At 44.1% G+C, this 20,490-nt stretch overlaps 1 protein-coding gene across 1 annotated transcript in view; it reads left to right on the top strand.

The window, feature by feature from the left end:
* CCBE1 (collagen and calcium binding EGF domains 1) overlaps positions 1-20,490 on the top strand; it is a 142,195-nt gene that overhangs the window by 114,881 nt on the left and 6,824 nt on the right. Inside the window, exons 3-7 of the mRNA XM_028748104.2 lie at positions 1,828-1,880; positions 6,372-6,506; positions 8,446-8,583; positions 13,752-13,855; positions 19,669-19,789. Of these exons, the coding sequence (XP_028603937.2) occupies positions 1,828-1,880; positions 6,372-6,506; positions 8,446-8,583; positions 13,752-13,855; positions 19,669-19,789 (551 nt within the window). The remainder of the gene's footprint in view (positions 1-1,827; positions 1,881-6,371; positions 6,507-8,445; positions 8,584-13,751; positions 13,856-19,668; positions 19,790-20,490) is intronic.

Below are 20,490 nucleotides of genomic sequence, written 5' to 3' on the forward strand. Positions count from 1 at the left end.
TAATCATATATCCTACCGCTGACCTTTAGCCCTTCCCCTACGAAAGCAGCATAGGATAATTCTGAATCTTGCTCATACCTCAAGGAACCTCTTTCCAGATAAGCTGGACCACATGTTATGCTACCCCTCTGCGGACTGAAATATGTTATTAATGTCAACTCTTGTTTTCTGCTCTCTTTAAATCATGAACGTCGTTACGGCAACATTAACTTTTGCAAGTCTCAGTAGCTGAACTCTTGTTTTCCCACCAGTCTGCTTTCAGACACCCTTTATCAAGTTAGGCCTTCCTGTGGAGCACAGGTTTCGGTTTGTTTCTAAAGATGCATGTACACAAGGCTGGCTTCAGCAGCCATCATGCTTCGGCAAATACCATGGCCTTAGGACTCACAACTGACAGCTGCCTTGGGCTCCCTATTCATTTCTGACATGCCACTCCAAGCAGTGCTGGGCCGTAGGGTGTACCTCTGGAGGCCGCCATTTTAGTTTCCCACTTCCACAAAGGAGTGAACAAGCTGGGGCATTGTGGGAAATTAAAATAGTGGCAGAACCCAGCCATCTAGTACTGCTGCTGCCCACCGCATGGTAAGCCTGCCAGGACCGATTGACAGGCAAGAGGGTTTCATGAACAGAGGACACCTGGCCCACGGCTCCCTCACCCCTGGAGCCAACATTGACTGTACAAATAGTAGCTGGCGAAGGATCTTAGTTGGAAAACATTTTTTGTTGGCATCTGTCTGTCTCAAGAGACAATGGAGTGTGCCTCCGGGGGTGAAGTCCAGCTGCCGCATTACCAGCAGCAAAGTGACCTCCCCAAGGTGCAAGCCTGGGCAGTGTGTATGGAGGTCACCCAGACAACAAGGCCCCCCTCTCAGCCTCGCTGGTGGGGTCCAAAGGAAAACAGAGTAATACATTTACGTAGCATAAACAGTGAGCAGGCTGGTCTATAATTTCTCCCTATGGCACATTGTTGTTGATGATGTTGTTGTTGTTTCCCCCTATGGCATACTGATGTTGTTGTTGTTGTTGATTTGAATGGGGGTGCCCCCTCCCTTCCAGGGAGTGTTCATTTGCTCCTGCGGTCAATCTAGTACAGTCCGTTTTATGGCTTCAGAATTCTACCATCTCATTTTCCCACTTTACTGTGGTAGTTTCAGACCTGCATTTGCATTCATGTCTCCCATTTGTATTTTGTTCTGAGGGTTATGCTTTTTTTGTTGGGGGGGTGAATTAACAGGATTTGTCCCTGGAATAGACTCTGATGTTGGGAAAGATTGAGGGCACAAGGAGAAGGGGATGACAGAGGATGAGATGGTTGGACAGTGTTCTCAAAGCTACCAGCATGAGTCTGAGCAAACTGCGGGAGGCAGTGGACGACAGGAGTGCCTGGCGTGCTCTGGTCCATGGGGTCACGAAGAGTCGGACACGACTAAACGTCTAAACAATAACAACAAATATATGATTTAATCATCCAAACCCCTAAACAGTTTACATAATATTGTTGTAAGCTGCCTCAGGCCTTGAAGCAGAGGAATGAGAATAAATGTTTTAATGCAATGCAATGCAGTACAGTACTGTACTATACTATACAGTACAAGACAACACAACACAAAACACATTACAATAATGAAGTAGCTTTAGCTGAAGCTGTTGCTTGCATTACTGGACTTTCTGAAAGTAATACAGGTAATATCATAAGCTATGCCTACTTGCTTGGGGGAAAGGCCATTGAATTCAGTACAACTTATGTTCAAATAAACATGGATAGGACTGGGATCTTAATTTACTAATTCCATCTAATAGATAGTTTGTCTGTTTTTGTCTTTTTAGGAAAAAGTGCTGTAAGGGTTATAAGTTTGTTCTTGGACAATGCATTCCTGAAGGTACGTTCTTAAATTATTATTACTTTCCAACACTTATCACTACAGTGTTTCTGTCTTCCTGTACTATAATAAATATGGGCTCAAATATTTGTTTCTCTACATGCTTACCTGGGAGTAAGTCTCACCGAACTCAGTGCGAAATACATTGGGTTGGGCGGTTAGTGAGTATAGACCAGGGATAACCAATGAGGTGTCCTCCAGGCTTTGATGGGACTACAGCTCCCATCATCCCTCACCACTGACCATGTTGACTGGGGCTAATGGGAGCTGGGGTTCACCAAATCCAAAGGCAACCACATTGACTACCTCTGCTATGGAAAATCATCCAGTGGCTGCTGTCGTGTCTCCAGTCACCATTATAACTCCATAATTTTAGACATTCACTAGACGTATCTGAGCTTGACAATGTCTCCTTTTGCTTCATAACAGTCTCCACATTATAGGCCTTCAAAGTCATGTGAATAAACCAACCCATATTTACCATTTCAGTTTCTTACTTCAACCATCTCTTCTGGGGATGGATAGTAGGTAGCCAGGCGTGGAGGTGGTAGGGCTGATAGGACGTCACTTTTGGGTGCTGCTGCTGCCTGAGACAGTGCCCTCCCACCCCCAATGGCTGTGTCTGGATACCTGCTTCCTACTCATGCCTTAGATCAGTCTCTGTTATCCAGAGAGCCAGTGTGGTGTAGTGGTTAAGAGCGGTAGTCTCGTAATCTGGTGAACCGAGTTCAGGTCTCTGCTCCTCCACATGCAGCTGCTGGGTGACCTTGGGCTAGTCACACTTCTTTGAAGTCTCTTAGCCTCACTCACCTCACAAAGTGTTTGTTGTGGGGGAGGAAGGGAAAGGAGAATGTTAGCCGCTTTGAGACTCCTTCGGGTAGTGATAAAGCAGGATATCAAATCCAAACTACTACTACTACTACTACTACTACTACTACTACTACTACTCTTCTTCTTCTTCTTCTTCTTCTTCTTCTTCTTCTTCTTCTTCTTCTTCTTCTTCCGTTGTTCAGTACCTTGCAGCTGCACTGCCTTGACAAAAAAGAACTTGGCTTTTTAAAACACCCTCCCTGTTTTCTATTATTTATTGTATTATTACCCTGCCCACCCTCTCCAAGGATCTCACCTCCCTGTTTTATTCTCATAACATCCCTTGGAGGCAAATTAGTGACTGGCCCAAGATGGCTAAGCATGGATTTGTATCTGGGTTTTACCCTAATATTTTTGTGCATCACAACAATTGGCTCTAGCAGACATAATGTGCCACCCAAATGCCGTCTTCTCTTCTCTGGCTCTGCGCTTCACCTCTCCCCTAGGCCCACCCCTTGGAGTATGTCAATCAAGTATGTGGTTTTAAAAGGAACGGGGGTGTTAATTTTGCACCACCTTTTAAAATACTGCATAGATGAGCTCAGCTGGCGGTTTATCATTTATTAAAGTTTTACACTTACTGTGTGTTATTTGGAACAGTAGTGTTTTATGGGCTGTGTGCTCTCTGCTTTGGCAATCAAGGGCTGATCTTGTACCATTATGAACATTAGGCTGCCAAGACAGATGCACATGCTCAACTCAACGCACTCTTTTGCCTCTTGCAGTCAACAAAAGGGATTCACCTTGGCTTTATCAGGTTGATTTATTATTGGCAGATGTGCTGCTTTAGCAGCTCAGAGTCCCGGAAATCTTGGCAGCCAGACACAGAGCTGATAATGCACTGGGGCAAAACCAAACTATGAATAAAAATCTTAGCAGGTGAGCAAACTCGACCTATCTTGGCTCAATGCTGAGAAAACACTTGGAATCGTTTGTTCTGCAAAATCGAGCTCCAAATGGGATAGGAGCATTCTGACAACTGAGATGCATTTTGAGTCCATCGTGGCTGCACATTGTGTCCAGCTTCAATTCATGGTGCTGGTGTTAACCTTTAGAAACCTTAAAAGCTTGAGACCTGTGTATCTCAAGGACCACCTTCTTCTGTATGTGCCTCCTTACATGCTCTGATTGTATCCAAACTTCTTCTTCAGATCCCGTAACACCACAAGGCACACTTGGTGGTGTCCAGGGACAGGGTCTTTTCTACAGTGGCACCTGCTGCATGTAACGCTTTAGCAAACATACAGCATCAGGCCCCATCACTGTACTGCTTTTGACGGCTAGTGGAGACATGGCTGTTCATTGCTTAAAGGGGCCTTAGGCTTAATATTTCCTTTTGTTCTAACATTCTGAAGTTTAATTCTGATAGCTGTTTTGCCATTGTTACTGTGGCCTTGGGTTTTATGCTAATATTTTGATTTACGATGTAAACTGTGAATTGTTCTGTATTTTATAACTGTTGCCTTTTTTTATTAAAAAAAAAATCACCTTGAGTTTCTTCTGAAAAATAGGTGGGATAGAAGTTGTTGTTCTAATTTAGCAATGAGAAGCCTGAGCTGCGATGGAGCTCCGTTGCATCATACACAGTTAGCACAATTGCAGTAAGCTTGGAACTGTAAGCCTCAAAGTCGATTCTGGATGCGTGAAGCAAAATAAACATTTGGTGCTGTAGTTCACAGAGTGATGGTTTACATGTTCTCTCCCTCTTAAATGGAGATTAGTTCCATGCGAGAGAGAAATGTCACACTTGAAATGCCAGTCATGGGTGGATGCAGCTGCCAATGCCTGCAAGCTGGTATATTACTTTTCCAGTCTAGCCCAATGAAAGCAGGATGCAAAGACCCTCTTCCCTTGGAGAAACGCCCCCATTGGCTGAATACGTATAGTGGAGGCCATAGAAAGCAGCACAGCAACACCATATCTCCTCCTAGCTGCCCTGTAGTATCACACAAACCATAGCATGATTGTGCCCTATGATTCCTTGTCACCACTAGCAAAAGCCAGGAAATTGGAGGTGAGGCAGGGAAACTTGCAGAACATTAAGCATCTTCAGGCAGTCTTCCTGAATGCCTAAAGGGGCAAGTGGGAATGCATCCCACCTGGCTACCCCCTCACTGGTATCTGCACCACCCACAACACCTCCCCTATATCAGTTCCACCCATGACCTTCATGTGGGTCTGAAAAGGGAATTTCCATGGGCTTGGAATCCTGTCCTCAGTCAGGAACCCTGCATGGTTAAGGGGTGGCCCATCAAGTCCAGCATCCTGTTCTCACAGTGGCCAACCGAAAGCAGGACCCGAATGCAACAGCACTCTGCTCATCTGTGACTGCCTCTGACAGTGGAACCCTGCAGAGGCACTGCCTCCTTAAATCTACTCTCAAAACCCCAAAGAGCTGTTGCCAGTCAATGTAGAAAATATTGAGCCAGATAGACCAGTTTGGCAGGCTATAAAGCATCTTCCTATGTGGCAACAATGTGTCTCCCCTCTTTCAGCTGATCCTACCTATCTCCAGTTGCATCTTTGTTGTTGTTTAGTCGTGTCCGACTCTTTGTGACCCCATGGACCAGAGCACGCCAGGCACTCCTGTCTTCCACTGCCTCCCGCAGTATGGTCAAACTCATGTTGGTAGCTTTGAGAACACTGCCCAACCATCTCGTCCGCTGTCGTCCCCTTCTCCTTGTGCCCTCCATCTTTCCCAACATCAGGATCTATTCCAGGGAGTCTTCTCTTCTCATGAGGTGGCCAAAGTATTGGAGCCTCAGCTTCACAATCTGTCCTTCCAGTGAGCACTCAGGGCTGATATCCTTCAGAATGGATAGGTTTGATCTTCTTGCAGTCCATGGGACTCTCAAGAGTCTCCTCCAGCACCATAATTCAAAAGCATCAATTCTTCGGCGATCGGCCTTCTTTATGGTCCAGCTCTCACTTCCATACATCACTACTGGGAAAACCATAGCTTTAACTATACAGACCTTTGTCGGCAAGCTGATGTCTCTGCTTTTTAAGATGCTGTTTAGGTTTGTCATTGCTTTTCTCCCAAGAAGCAGGCGTCTTTTAATTTTGTGACTTCTGTCACCAACTGCAGTGATCATGGAGCCCAAGAAAGTAAAATCTCTCACTGCCTCCACTTCTTCCCCTTCTATTTGCCAGGAGGTGATTGTCCTTGTATCCTGTAAACCACTAAATTTGGTTCTGGAAATAGCATTGTGGAGGTGTACAGTGCATTCACTAAACTGTGTGCAGCTTTTCCACAGCCCAACAGTTACAATCATCTACGGTTCTTAGCTTAGTATATTTCTTTTAACCAACTTTTATTTGCAGAGAATTTTCTCGAGAGTCCCCCCCCCCCAAAAAAATATATATCCTGAAGGTGATGGAAGAAAAATAACAACATTGTGTAATTACATTTATCTTATTTTTCTTCCAGAGGTATCTGTTTCTTTGCCTGTTCTTTTGTCACACATAGCAATCCCGTGTAAATAAAAATTTGAGGTCTACGTTTTCTTGATTAGTAACGGGAGTACAACTACATTGGTAACAGAAGGACAAACACTAATTTCCCATTGCTTTTGCAGTGTTGTACAGCTGCTAATAACAAGCACATTTCTCTCCCGTTAGATTATGACGTCTGCGCAGAAGCTCCTTGTGAACAGCAGTGCACAGACAACTTTGGACGAGTCTTATGCACATGCTACCCTGGTTATCGGTATGACCGCGAAAGGCACAAGAACAGAGAGAAACCCTATTGCTTAGGTGGGTGGAAAAGATTGCACCTGAAATTAATTCAAGGTTACTTGCCATAAATTCAAAGATATGGATTTGTATGCGCTTCCAAAATTTGGTTAATTCAGATTATTATTGTTTTTTGATACATTTTTCATTTGCATTTCTGATACATTTCAAAATGTAAACAAAAATAATGTGAAAAGAAAAGAATCTCTGGAATAATAAAAAGTAACAATTTTGAAATAACAAAAACAACAACCAGAAAACGTTCCTTAACTGACTTCCCATCCTCTCCTTCCATGGTTCCTTTTATCTCTTCTTTTCCTCACATTTTCTTGGTTCATGCTGTCTATCGCAACTCCTTATATAAACTCTAGTTATTTCTTACACTGCTGAGAATCTTACCGTCCTGCTAGGTTGATTGTCTGCTTATCATACTTTTTCATATATTCAATAAAGAATATCCTTTCCTCCTATATCTTTTATCATTTTTATTCCTTATTCTAGTGGTCATTCCTGCTAGCTCTGCATATGCTAGCAGTTTAATATACCATTCTTCTTTTATTGATACCTTTCCATTTTTGCGCTAATAACACACATGCAGCAGTTGTTGCATATAGGAACAAAATTCTCCCTTTTTTTGGTAACTTCCGTTGTTATTAACCCCACAAAAATCTTCTGGATTTTTAGAAAAGGATTTTTACAACATTTTTAAAGGTTCGTTATAGATCATTTCCCAATAGTTTTTAATTATGCTGCACGACCACCACATGTGATGAAAAGTTCCCTCTGCTACCTTGCATTTTCAACAATTTCCCTTTGTTGATTTTGGCATTTTTTTTCTAGTCTATTTTAACCCTGGATCCCAATAACTCCTTTTCAAATTGCGAATTTTGTTCCGCTATTCCATATTTTTTTAACTGACTTAAATGTTGCATTCAAGTGATGGTAAAGATCTGTCACTTATCTTTTATCTCTCTATACTCTTTCAATTTATATTCCTCCCCAGTGACAGTTAGCAAATCTCTATATGTACTCCAATTTTTCTGTATATTATTATTTTTTCCTTGCAAGGGCTTCTGTTGGTGACAGCCACATTGGTGTTTTCCTTTCTAATAAGTTTTTTATTTTCCCCATACCCTATACAGGTTTTTCCTAATTAAGTAGTTTGAGAAACTCTCATATATCTTGGCCTTCCCATACCACAGGAACGCATGCCACCAAATTTTAGGTAATGCCCTTCCAAGTCCAATAGGTATCTGTTCTTTGGTAAAATATATTCTTTCAACCAACATAAACATGATGCGTCAAAATATAATTGTACGTCAGGCAGGGCAAAACCACCTCTCTCTTTAGTGTCAATCATGATTTTATGTTTTATCCTGGGTTTTCTCCCCTGCTAAATAAAATTAGATAGATCTTTTTGCCATTCTTTAAAATTTCAGATGTCATTAACTATAGGTACAGTCTGAAATAGGAATAGCATCTTTGGGAGTATATTCATTTTTATGACTGAAATTTTCCCAGCAATGACAATTGCATTCTACTCCAAATTTGCAGATCTTTTTGGATTTCTTTCCAAACCTTTACATAGTTAATTCAGATTAATTCAGATGCTGCCTCCACCAACATGGCCAACGATGAGGAATGATGAAAGTTCAGAGTCCAGCATTGATCTGGAGGACCATATGTTCTCCATCCCTGATCTGGAGGGCCACAGGCTCTTGTCTAACCTGGCTGTCACTATCTCTCTGCAACTTAGAGGTATTTCCCATCTCCTGCTGTCTGAACCTTTGAACTGCAGATGATGGGGGTTGAGAGTCTGGAATCTGTTGCATGCAACACATAGTTCCACTGAGCAGTAGTCCCTCACTAATCGAGTGCATTTAATGCAACAGTTTTAGGAAACCTTTATTTCTTATTTCCCTTCCTTTTTTAACCCACTGCGGCATCCATCCCCTTTCAGATATCGATGAGTGTGCCACAAGCAGCGAGCCTCTCTGCCCCCACATCTGTGTCAATACCCTTGGCAGCTATCGGTGTGAATGTAATGAGGGGTACATACGTGAAGATGATGGGAAAACATGCACCAAAGGAGAGAAAGGTATTACACTGCTGTTTCTTAAATTATTCTGGCCACTGTGCACACTGTGCTCTGATAAAATCAGTGAAAAGCTCCAAGCCTAAAGCCCTTTGCTCAGAAGGAAGTGTTATTAAAATTGCATATTTTTGTCTCCAGATCAGTTGATTCAGAGCTCTTGCCATTATCTTCTGAGCTGGTTGTTCCAGCTCAGACCACATGCCTCTCAGCCATTCCTGGTGAAGCTGAGTTCCCAGAATGCATTGCTCTTCTGCATATGAAGCTGAAGTTATAGACCAGCTGAACTATTCTGCCCTGTGAAGTCAGCTGAAGCTATCTATGCCCCTGGTGTGTCAGCTGTCATGACTGAAAATGTGGTCCTTTCTTGGCTGACTTCAGTTTCCCTTCCCCAGTAAGAAGACGAGACTAGCTAAACCTTGTTCTTGTCCAGCAAGTCACAAAAAAGCAGAGAATCAGTTCCTTACAGACATTTTGAGGGTAGAGGATTCCCATAACGTTTGATGTCTAAGATCCCAAAAGTACTCTTCTTGAGCCTCCTTTTTTTAATCCAGCTTTGCAAAACCAAGTGGCCAGGTGACAGAGTTTCTGCACCCTTAATAGCTATGCAGAAGAAATATTTTAAGCAGGTATAATTCCAGTCCACCATACATGAGAACAGGATTTTCTCGCTCTGACTCTTAAGTCTACTGTTTGAAATAATCTGCTTAGGAATGCCATCTTGTGGCAGATAGAAGTTCAGGCGCCATTGTCAGCCCACAAAAAACCATTTGCATTGCAATAACCTTTCCAAAATAGCTGGCTTAAATTGCAGTGGAATTTAGGTCTTCAAGGCAGATCGTCTGATAAATCCTTTCTTACAATGTTAATAATATACTGATTTTTTTAAATTAAAAACAACAACAAAACACCAGTATCTCACCCAATCTCCAAAGACACCAGTATCTCACCCAATCTCCAAAGATAACACACAGGATGGAGAAAATGAATTAGTGTGTGTTTATTTTACAGCGCCAGAGGGATGAAAGCTGTCTGCTGCCCTTAGCCATCTGTGAATTTGAGCTGCAGGTTTGAATATGGGGAGGGGCACCAAAGAAATGGACCATCTTTGTGACATGGAGATCCTATTGCATATTGTAGAGAGGGCACGGCATAGCCACATAATCAAATGAAAACCAATGGCAGATAATACAAGACAGATGATAACATAAGCCTTGTGAGGTGGGAGGAACACATGCAGGCACTCAGCATGGAAATAATAATAATAATAATAATAATAATAATAATAATAATAATAATAATAATAATTTTTTATTTGTACCCCGCCCATCTGGCTGGGCTTCCCCAGCCACTCTGGGGGGCTTCCAACAAAGATTAAAAATACATTAAAATGTCACACATTAAAAACTTCCCTGAACAGGGCTGCCTTCAGGTGTCTTCTAAATGTCAGGTAGTTGTTTATCTCTTTGACATCTGGTGGGAGGGCGTTCCACAGGGCGGGTGCCACTACCGAGAAGGCCCTCTGCCTGGTTCCCTGTAACTTGGCTTCTTGCAGTGAGGGAACCCCCAGAAGGCCCTTGGCGCTGGACCTCAGTGTCTGGGCAGAACGATGGGGGTGGAGACGCTCCTTCAGATATACTGGACCGAGGCCGTTTAGGGCTTTAAAGGTCAGCACCAACACTTTGAATTGTGCTCAGAAACGTACAGGAAACAAAGGGTATAATTCAACATATAATTGTGCTCTTTGCATTGTTTCATCTGCTCAAGCGTTTCCATTTGCCAGCTGAATAGTCTCCCCAGTCCCCCTCCACCACATGCTGTTTTGGGGGTTCTCAGGACCCTGCAGTGGCCCATTGTGGGGTATGGGAAGCCCATGGGAGCACAAAATGGATGTCCTTGAGCAGGGGTTCTGCTGATGGGGCTGGCTAGGTGAATCCCACCTGAGAACTTCAAGCAAATGTACTGCCCCATCAAACAGTATTATCTTAGGAACTGCTGCTGCTGCTGCTGGGCTCATTTTCTTATTGTCTAACTTCAGACAAGAAAGGACCACGTTTTCAGTAATGATAGCACACACACATAAGGTGTTTAGGTAGCTTCAGCCAGTGTGATGTAGTGGTTAAGAGCGGTAGATTCGTAATCTGGGGAACTGGGTTCGTGTCTCCGCTCCTCCACATGAGGCTGCTGGGTTGACCTTGGGCTAGTCACACTTCTCTGAAGTCTCTCAGCCTCACTCACCTCACAGAGTGTTTGTTGTGGGGAAGGAAGGGAAAGGAGAATGTTAACCGCTTTGAGACTCCTTCAGGTAGTGATAAAGCGGGATATCAAATCCAAACTCTTCTTCTTCACAAAGGAAGAATATTGTCTATGACATCAGCTTCATATGCGGAAGAGAAATGCATTCTGGGAGCCCGGTTTCGCTGTCAGTGAGGTGGCAAATAATTCAGAAGCCTCTCAGTCCTTCACACTTCTTCTGTAGAGTTTGGTACAGAACTTTGAGAGCCTCGGCTTTCGTTTCCAGTACTCAACACTATGGAAGTTTCCAGTACTCAGCACTGTGGAAGAACGCATTGACTTATTTCAGCCTCTCTCTGTCTGGAAAAACAATTCCAACTTTTGGGGGGAGCAGAGTTTGCATTTGCATTATATCTGTTGTATGCTGAATTTCAGTCCTCGTGCAGGAGATGGAAGAGCTTAGCAGGTGTGAAAAAGATGTGGTTTTGTACGACTAGGCCCTTGTTAGTTCCTACCCATCTTTCCTACATGGCTGGGGGAGAGGGGTCAGGCTCTACTTCTTCTGTGACTGTGTGACTCTTACTGGGTTCACTGGTTTCATAGAATCATAGAATTTCCAGTTGAAAGAGACCCGAGGGTCATCTAGTCCAACCCCTTGCAATGCAGGAATCCTTCCCACAGCTTCTATGAGTACAAGAAGCAAATATTCATTGGACCATGTTGTGTCCTACTTGCTAAGAACAGGAAGTAAGCCTCTCCCTCAAGCTTTTATAGGGATCAAGAATTGCCACTTGACTTGCTCTGGTGTTGCTGCAAGTACCGGTAGTCTCCCTTGGCAGATGAAGTGCCTCTCCCTTACACTTAACTCCTTTGCCAAAGATGTGTTGTGGAAGATAAACTGATCCCTATACCTGCAGTCCGCCAGGTCACCCATTGCAAGCTTTAGCCTTTGCTGCCGGGAACCAAGTGAAAACAGCCCTAAACATTTTGCTACTGGCCAGGAAGCTACAACTGCTTTATGGCCTCTGCCCTCCTTTATCTGATTCTCACCTTTTTGCAGACCGCATCCTTGGGTTATGACCTCAGCTGCTGCCAGTGCAAGTTGTGGGGCTTAACTGATGCCTTTGTAGGGTTCTGGTGAATGTCAGAGGCTGCCGTGCCTTAAATTTCCAGCAGCTCCTGTGTGTCATTACTTTTTCTGTGCAAGCAGCACAGGGGGGTGCAAGTTAGTTCTGGGCCTCAGACCCTGGCAAGGGATTTCAATGTAGCCTCTATAAACAACACACAGTGGGTGTGGAACTTGTGGCTTGTTGGGGGCAAACTATTGAGAAAGCCTCATAGAATCAGGTGGGTGTGGGGAGGAGAACTTGTAGTTCATCCCTGTTGAATGCAGGACCTGCATAGAATCATAGAGTTGGAAGGGACCCTGCAGATCATGTAGTCCAAGCCCCTGCAATGCAGGAATATGCAGCTGCCCCATATGGGGATCAAACCTGCAACCTTGGTGTTATCAGCACCATGCTCTAACCAACTGAGCTATCCAGGCTGAGCAGTTCAGAATGCAAATATGTAGCATCCCTGGCAGGTGGTTGTCCCGCTTCTGTTAAAATACAGTCGTGCCTTCGACGTCGAACAGAATCCGTTCCGGAAGTCCGTTCAACTTCCAAAACGTTTGGAAACCAAAGCACAGCTTCCGATTGGCTGCAGGAAGCTCCTGCAGCCAATCAGAAGCCGCAGAAGCCCACTTGGACATTTGGCTTCCAAAAGAATGTTCGAAAACCGGAACACTCACTTCCAGGTTTCGATCGTTCGGGAGCCAAGGCGTCCGACATCCAAGGTACGACTGTACCTCCAACAAAGGAGATCCCCTCCCACCCTTGCCCTAATTTACCTCTAGCCTCAACCTGATTGGTGCCGATAATTGTGTGTCGAGACCCCGAAACCACCCCCTCGTTGATGAATAAGACACAAGGAGACAGGTATTAGGTTAATGTTATTGGGCAAATTTAGGCCACAACTTTATTGGTTACAGAATATAAGCGGTATTGGCTTAGGCATTGGAATTGACCCGACTATATCTGACTCCTGCCCGTCACGCAGGGAGTCCTCCCACCCTTGCCTCAATTTACTTCTAGCCTCACTCAACCTGATTGGTGCCGATAATAAGAATTAATAAGTACATTCTGTGCTTTTTTCTGGGGGTACTCAAGGATGCTCAGCACCAGCACCAATTTTTTCCAGAAGAAAAGCACTGAGTATATTGTGCCTTTCCTGAAGATTTAAAGCTCTGTAAAGAGTGCCTTATTCTGATACTTCTTGCATTCTCTTGTTATTCTCCGCATTTCAGTGGCTCCAGCAATGTACCAGTAGATATTTCAGAGTTACTTTTTATGGCGATTGTGGCTCTGACCCTTTCTGCCATTAAGCGTCCCATTGCGCAGCAAACATAATCAGTGGTGATAAAGGCCAGCTTTGTGCAAATTGCAAGCAAAAGGTCTCGCTGCATGAGATATTGGCACAATTTACAGCATACAAAAATTGGCCCTTGAAGGGGGATTATAAATCACTGTGGGTCCCGTACAGTAAAGACTCAGATAAAAGTAGAGAGGTAAACACTCCCCCCCCCCGCCAAGATATAAAAAGAGTTTTACAAAAGGGCATTAAGACCTGCTAACTGGAAACAGCTGCTGCTAAGACTGTTTGCAGCGAGCTTAGGCTGGATCTGTGCAGCCCTTTCATGGTGATTCACAACTGGGAAAGGTTGTTAATACCAAGGGCACCTCTTCCTCTCACGGAACGGCCAGGAAGGAAAACTTCAAAGACTCATCACCCCAGCACAGCTTTCTTTGGCATTTCTCTTCCCTGCTTTGTTTTCTTCCTCTTGGGGGAAAAATGCATTGGAATATTTGTTCTCTCTCTCTCTTTTCCCCTTTTTGCAGGGTTTTCTGAGAAGGCTGATAACGTGGTGAAACCGGGGGCCTGCTGTGCCTCTTGCAAAGAGTTCTATCAGATCAAGCAGACAGTGTTGCAACTGAAACAAAAGGTACAAGAGTCAGTGGCGGAGGCAGGGGGTGCGGTCCGCCCTGGGTGTCATCACGGGGGGGGGGGGTGACAAAATGACAAAAATATGAGTTTAATTTTTTTTATTTAAAAAAATGCTCATGAAACTTTTAAGTTCAGTCAACAACTATAACGAAACGTGGCTGGCACTAGGCCCCATACTGTGGGGGTGGCACTTACCGCGGGGCCTGCAGCGTGCCTAAGTCACGCATCTCTCCTGGGAGTGACATGGTGGCTTGGGTGCCTGCAGGCTGCATGCTGCCTGATAGATAATATAAAACTTTATCCGCATTAGCCAATGGCCATAGCAACAGTAAAACATTACAGTATACACAGAAAAGGAAGTTTGATATAAGAGCACAATTTAAAGTCCTGAATCAGCAGTCAGTTGGTGGCCCTTATTCTGATTGCCCCTGCTATGAACCTAGCAAACTTTGCTGTCATCTGCTCATTTTGATCTGATAGAAGAAAGGACATTGTGGCAGTGGTTGAGCGCCCTGGGATGGTTAGTACGAGTGGGGTGATTATCTCGTTCCTCAGGTCTTTGTATACAGTAGAAGACAGGAGGGCGTGTGCCGCTGTTTCGGTGCTACCATCTCCACAGAGGCAAAGACGTTTCTCAGGCGGGATCTTTTGGAATTGACCCTCAAGTACCGCAGATGGCAAAACATCCAGTCTTGCAAGCGTAAAAGCACATCTGTATTTTGGGATAATGAGTTTGTGCAGATGTGGGGCCAGAGAATCAAAATGGAGAGGTGGAAAATGAACATAACAAGGGCAGAATTTCCTTATAGTGGCCAGGTTGTTCTGATGCTCGATATCTTTTAGATGTTGACCAGTTAGACTGTTTGCTTTAGTAGGGCCCATAGTGAGTAAGTGTTGTGGGGATAGGCCACAAGAGCGAAGTTTTTGATAGACAGTTTTAAGCCAGGCACTTTTATGGGAGTCTTGAAGTACTAGGGATAGTAAACCAGGGGGATTTGAGTTTAGGCGGAGCCAGAAGTTAAGAGTTCTTTGCCAAGGCTGTACTTCTACTGAAGGGAGACTTGCCTCCAGTCTCAATGATGCGTTTGGGACACATGGCGGTACAGAAAAAATCTGCCTTAGAAACTTAGAAATGCAGTAATCATCCCATGAAACGGCAGCGTGGGACTTGCGTCTGCCCTCCGCCTCTCCCTCAGGCGCCCTACGGCTGAGGGGGAGGCGGCAGAGAGGATCCATACAGTGCGCCCCGCCCCCAGCTGCAGGATGTGCACACCGCACCAGGCACCCTCACGGCAAGCTACGCTGCTGACGAGAGATGAAAAGAAAGACATAATAGGCTTGGCCAGAATGAAGTTTCTAAATAAGATATTTCATAGGCTTGTTGCAGAACAATAAACCCAGATATAGAAATTCAGCAAGTGAATTCGTCTTCTAGGGAAACGGTGCAATCTTGTTCCTTGGAGGCTTAAAAAACCACAGTCACTTGGGGATGTTTTCATAAAAGATAGTTCAGAAGAATAATCTTAATTTAGGGCAATGAGTAGTCCTAGAACCAGTTTATCGGTCCCTTCCTGTTGAGTGGCCAGTTTTACAAGAGTCAGTTTAATCACGTTTTGTATTTACCATATTTTGGGGGTACATTAATATAATCCCACATAATGAAATTGAACTGTAAATATTTTTCACACGCTCTTTTCTGATACAGGAGAGATTAAATCCCCAAAGGAAAGAGCATGTTTTCTTTATGACAATCAGTTCTAGATTATGATATGGGTAATTATTCCTTGCAAAGCTATATAATGTAACAGATTGTTGGGGGGCGGTATCTATTTTTCTCCCAACACAAGGTAATTATCTTTTTTATAAAATAAAATAAAAATCACACATAACTGAGACACATGTGAAAACTTGAGTTTTGTGAAGGTTGTCATGTGTGATTTGCGTGGGATTGTTTGGAAAAATATATCAGGTGTGGTGGATCTTGCTATTCAGAAGAGAAAGAGTCCTTTTCCAGGGTTTTGTTATTTTGTTTTAATATAAGACTATGAAGCCAATTTTATTCTGTAAAACCTTCAAAAGAAGAATCCGCAAGGGAACCGTATTGTGTTTTATCTCATGCAAGAGAAACTCACCCTGGCCAAGATCATCAGGAATCTGATAGCATGATGTGAGGCTAAGCTTGAAGTGTGAATCTTCCAACTCTAGGCTTGGAATCTTGGAGGGTGGGGCAAAAGGCAGCCAAAATTTGGAGTGATTTCAAGCAGGGTGGGATTCCTAATAGGTTTTGGGGGCTTTTCGAGTGGCAGTAGATGTTCTGGGGTGTTCTAGGTGTTCCAGAAGCCACCATTTCCCTACCCCCAAGAAAATGCACCAGAATGACACTGTAGTGCTGGGTTTGGAGCAGTATGGGGAGATAAGAAAGAGCTTGCAGTGAATGGTGTGTGCAGAGTGCAAATGGGGCTGCAAAATAATAGCGAAGTATTTGAGCTCAGCTGCTGCCTGATGGACATGATGGTCCTGGAGTTCTCAGAAGCTTACTGCATATGTATGCATTTATTTGATAAATTTACCGGTATATCCCACCTTTCCTCCCAAAGGAGCCCAGAATAGCTCCTTTTTAGCAGTTCGTTGGATAGAATATCAGCAGTGGTAGGCAAATTTCCCTGAAACACAGCTTGCTTATAATCACCGATCTCTCCCTGCAGTGTGGAGCGCTTGGTGTGTTCTCCACGTCCTGTTCTCTGCTCACATTATATCAGAAGAAATTCCAATACACCTGGAGAATAGCCACTGTGAAGCAAGTCCTAAATCAGGCATAGGCAAACTCGGCCCTCCAGATGTTTTGGGACTACAACTCCCATCATCCCTAGCTAACAGGACCAGTGGTCAGGGATGATGGGAATTGTAGTCCCAAAACATCTGGAGGGCCGAGTTTGCCTAGGCTTGCCCTAAATGATGTCCCAGGATTCTCTGCAGCACTCAGGGATTCTATGCAGATATAATGGAAATAATTCCTCAGAGATACATTTTTTTTAAAAAAACCTTCTTCCCCATCATCCCCCTCCACAGAGTTGCAAAACTAGTCAGAGAGAGGGAGAGCCCTTTGCCAAAAGAAATAAATAGCAAGCAATCCAGGCATGCAAGCATTCCCATGTGTGGAATAGCTCTCATTGCACATGTTGCTCGCGCAGATACATGTAAGTATGTATTTAATTAGAAATAAGTGTTAGCCTGGACCCAGGCGATCCATCGCCAAGCCAACTGAGCAACGGTTTCCGCACGGAACTTCTTCAAAAGTACATGTAATGCGGGCCATGGTGGGGGTTAGATCTCATTTCCGTGACTATTGTCCCTTTTGAAAATATTGTAGGGAGGTATTCTGTTTCCTTGTGAAGAAAGATTCATGCATGAAGAGAGACTTGGGAGTGAGATCATTTTCAAGAGCGATTCCAAGCCTGAATCAAGAAAGTGGAATGGGATAGAAATTAGATCAGTGCATGCTCGTGTCTGGCTAAGATAATAATATTCATCATCAAAGCACGGGGTAGATGCTTCTGACCTTGAGATAGTGAAGAGAGAGCAGACAGGAGTGAGTGACTGGCTTAGCATACATTGCATGAGCTTCAGGGTCATGTTGAATTTGCAGGTTGGCATCTGTTGCCCCTACGTGTCCTTTATGAAAGTTCCTGTCTTATCTGTTCGAGATAAATAAACGAGTTGGCAATAAAACTCAAATTGCATATGTGTACACTCAGCAGGGGGAGAAAATGTTCTCATCCTGTAAGTATTCTGAGCCCTTGGAAGGGAAAACACCATAGCTCAGTGCTTTGAATGTGGAAGATTCCAGGTTCAGTCTCTGGCATCTCTGTTTGGTCTAATCCAACAGATTGTTCATTATTCCCATCATCCCTGATCATTGGCCACAGTGGCTGCATTGGCTGAGGATAATGGGTAAAAGGTAAAGGGACCCCTGACCATTAGGTCCAGTCGTGGCCGACTCTGGGGTTGCGGCACTCATCTTGTTTATTGGCCGAGGGAGCCGGCGTACAGCTTCCAGGTCATGTGGCCAGCATGACTAAGCCGCTTCTGGCGAACCAGAGCAGCACACAGAAATGCTGTTTACCTTCCCGCCGGAGTGGTACCTATTTATCTACTTGCACTTTGACGTGCTTTCGAACTGCTAGATTGGCAGGAGCAGGGACCGAGCAACGGGAGCTCAACCTGTCACGGGGATTTGAACCGCCAACCTTCTGATCGGCAAGTCCTAGGTGGGTGGCTGCAGGTTTCAGACCCCTGGTTTAAGCAATCTGCTGTAACAAGAGCTCTGCTGAAGACTTTGGGGATGGGGGCTACACGTCAGAGCAGACAGTAATTACTACAGTAGTACCTTGGGTTACATACACTTCAGGTTACATACGCTTCAGGTTACATATGCTTCAGGTTACACACTCCGATAACCCAGAAATAGTGCTTCAGGTTAAGAACTTTGCTTCAGGATAAGAACAGAAATCGGGCTCTGGCAGCGCGGCGGCAGCGGGAGGCCCCATTAGCTAAAGTGGTCTTCAGGTTAAGAACAGTTTCAGGTTAAGAACGGACCTCCGGAACGAATTAAATACTTTACCTGAGGTACCACTGTACTACTACTACTATTCAGCAAATCCAGGAATAAGTCTAGAATTTGTCCCTGTGAAAAACTAAGGGGTGAATTTTCACTTTAGTTTTTATGCTTGCCTATGTTTAATCAAAATACATTCTCTCTTTATCCATAGTGCTCATATGTAGGATAACATACGTCTCTTTAAGAACTCTGAAGCAGCAGCCAGAGATTTTTTTAAAAAAATAAACTTACATGTACTGTACACACACCATACACCATTAATATTTGGTGAGATATATTGTGTTGCAGCGTATGTACCCAAGTACAAAAGGTAAAGCTATTAATTCCAGACTATTGTCTAAACAAAATAAAAAAATTCCTTCCAGTAGCACCTTAGAGACCAACTAAGTTTGTTATTGGTATTAGCTTTCGTGTACTTCTTCAGATACACGCATGAAGTATTTGTTTAGACTACGGCAGACCAACCTGTAACTAGACTATTGTCTACTTCTTCATGTTTGGGTATTTTTTGCTTCCTTGAAGCTGCCCATTCACAATAACTCTGAGAGGTAGATAAGGTGGTGGAGAGATAATAGGGGACAGTGCAAAGTAAGCCCCTGATCCACCATGTCCAGAGCTTTGCTGGGCTCCACTGACCTCTGCCATGAAGGAAGCTCAACCACCAACAGAGAAGCTCTGTCAGAGAGAGGTGCCCCAGTACACCTTCCCAAGTGGCAGGAAGGAGCTGACACCAGTATCTGCCTACAGAAAGTTCTTAAGAAGAATGGTTTGGGGCAGAGAGGCTCCTGTGCCTACCATGCTGCTATCACATGATGCCAGTGGACCTGATCTGCGCCTCTTTTCTGTTTCAGCCTAGGAACTGTCTCAGAAAGGGGGCATTTTTCCTGACCCCGACCTTCCTCTCCAACAGGTGCAAGTTCCAAGTCTGTGGGTGCAGTGCCAGCAACACCACTTCATCCAACCCCTGATGGCCAGGGGTTAGGATTGTGCCTTGAGTTATCCATCAAATAGCAGTGGGCTTCCCAGTCCAAGTGTAGCACCATGGCTCTTTCAGAGGATAGACTGATGGAATTAGTAGCTGGGTCATGAACTGCGGATTTCATTTTGTGCTGTCTTCCAAGCAACAAAAACTCAACTAGGTGTCACTGAATATGCCGCATAGCTAATGGTTTGTGGTGCTTTCTTTCTTGCAGGTTGCTTTGCTGCCAAATAATGCTGCTGACCTTAGCAAACCAATCACAGGAGAAAAAGTACTTGCATCCAATACATTAATACCAGGTCCTCCTGGACAGCCAGGTGATCAGGGTCCTCCAGGTAAAGCAATAAAGTAGTTAAACTAATTTTTATGTTTATCATATTTGTATACTACCATTTGTACAAGGAGCTTAGAGTAGGAACAACCATGCATGCACACAAACACACACATATATGGTATATACGTACACACACACACACACACACACACACACACATACATAGTTAGAGCCTCAAAGCATGCCTTATTCCATCTGGTTTATCCCATCCCAGGAGCTGTCCAAGGTGCTGCAAGCTTGATTCTTCCACACCTCCTCTCCTAACTGAAAATATTCCATTCCCAAGCTATATATTTGTTTAGTGATTAGTGAATCTCTGGACTGGGAATTGAGAAAGGTTTCTCAACTTTCCTTGCCAAGCTCAAACTGCAAGATCTCACTCTTTGTGCTCTTTATATGCAGGAGACATAAAGAGCTACAGTATTTATTCCATTTATTGCATTTCTATCCCACCTTCCTTGCAAGCTGGGAACCAAGGCAGCTTGCGACATTTTAAAAACATCCTTGTGAAATGCAAAGTAATAAAAACACATTCAGAACCAGCATTAAAGTACTACTATTAATACCGTGCAATAAAGGGCAATATCATTAGAGTCAGCGTGATAGAGTGGTTAGAGTGTCGGACTGGGACCTGGGAGGCCAGGGTTCATATCTGCACTCAGCCATGAAGCTTGGTGCGTGACCTTGGGCTAGTCACTCTCT

The sequence above is a fragment of the Podarcis muralis genome, chromosome 11 (assembly GCF_964188315.1).
Source record: "Podarcis muralis chromosome 11, rPodMur119.hap1.1, whole genome shotgun sequence".
Lineage (NCBI taxonomy): Eukaryota > Metazoa > Chordata > Lepidosauria > Squamata > Lacertidae > Podarcis > Podarcis muralis.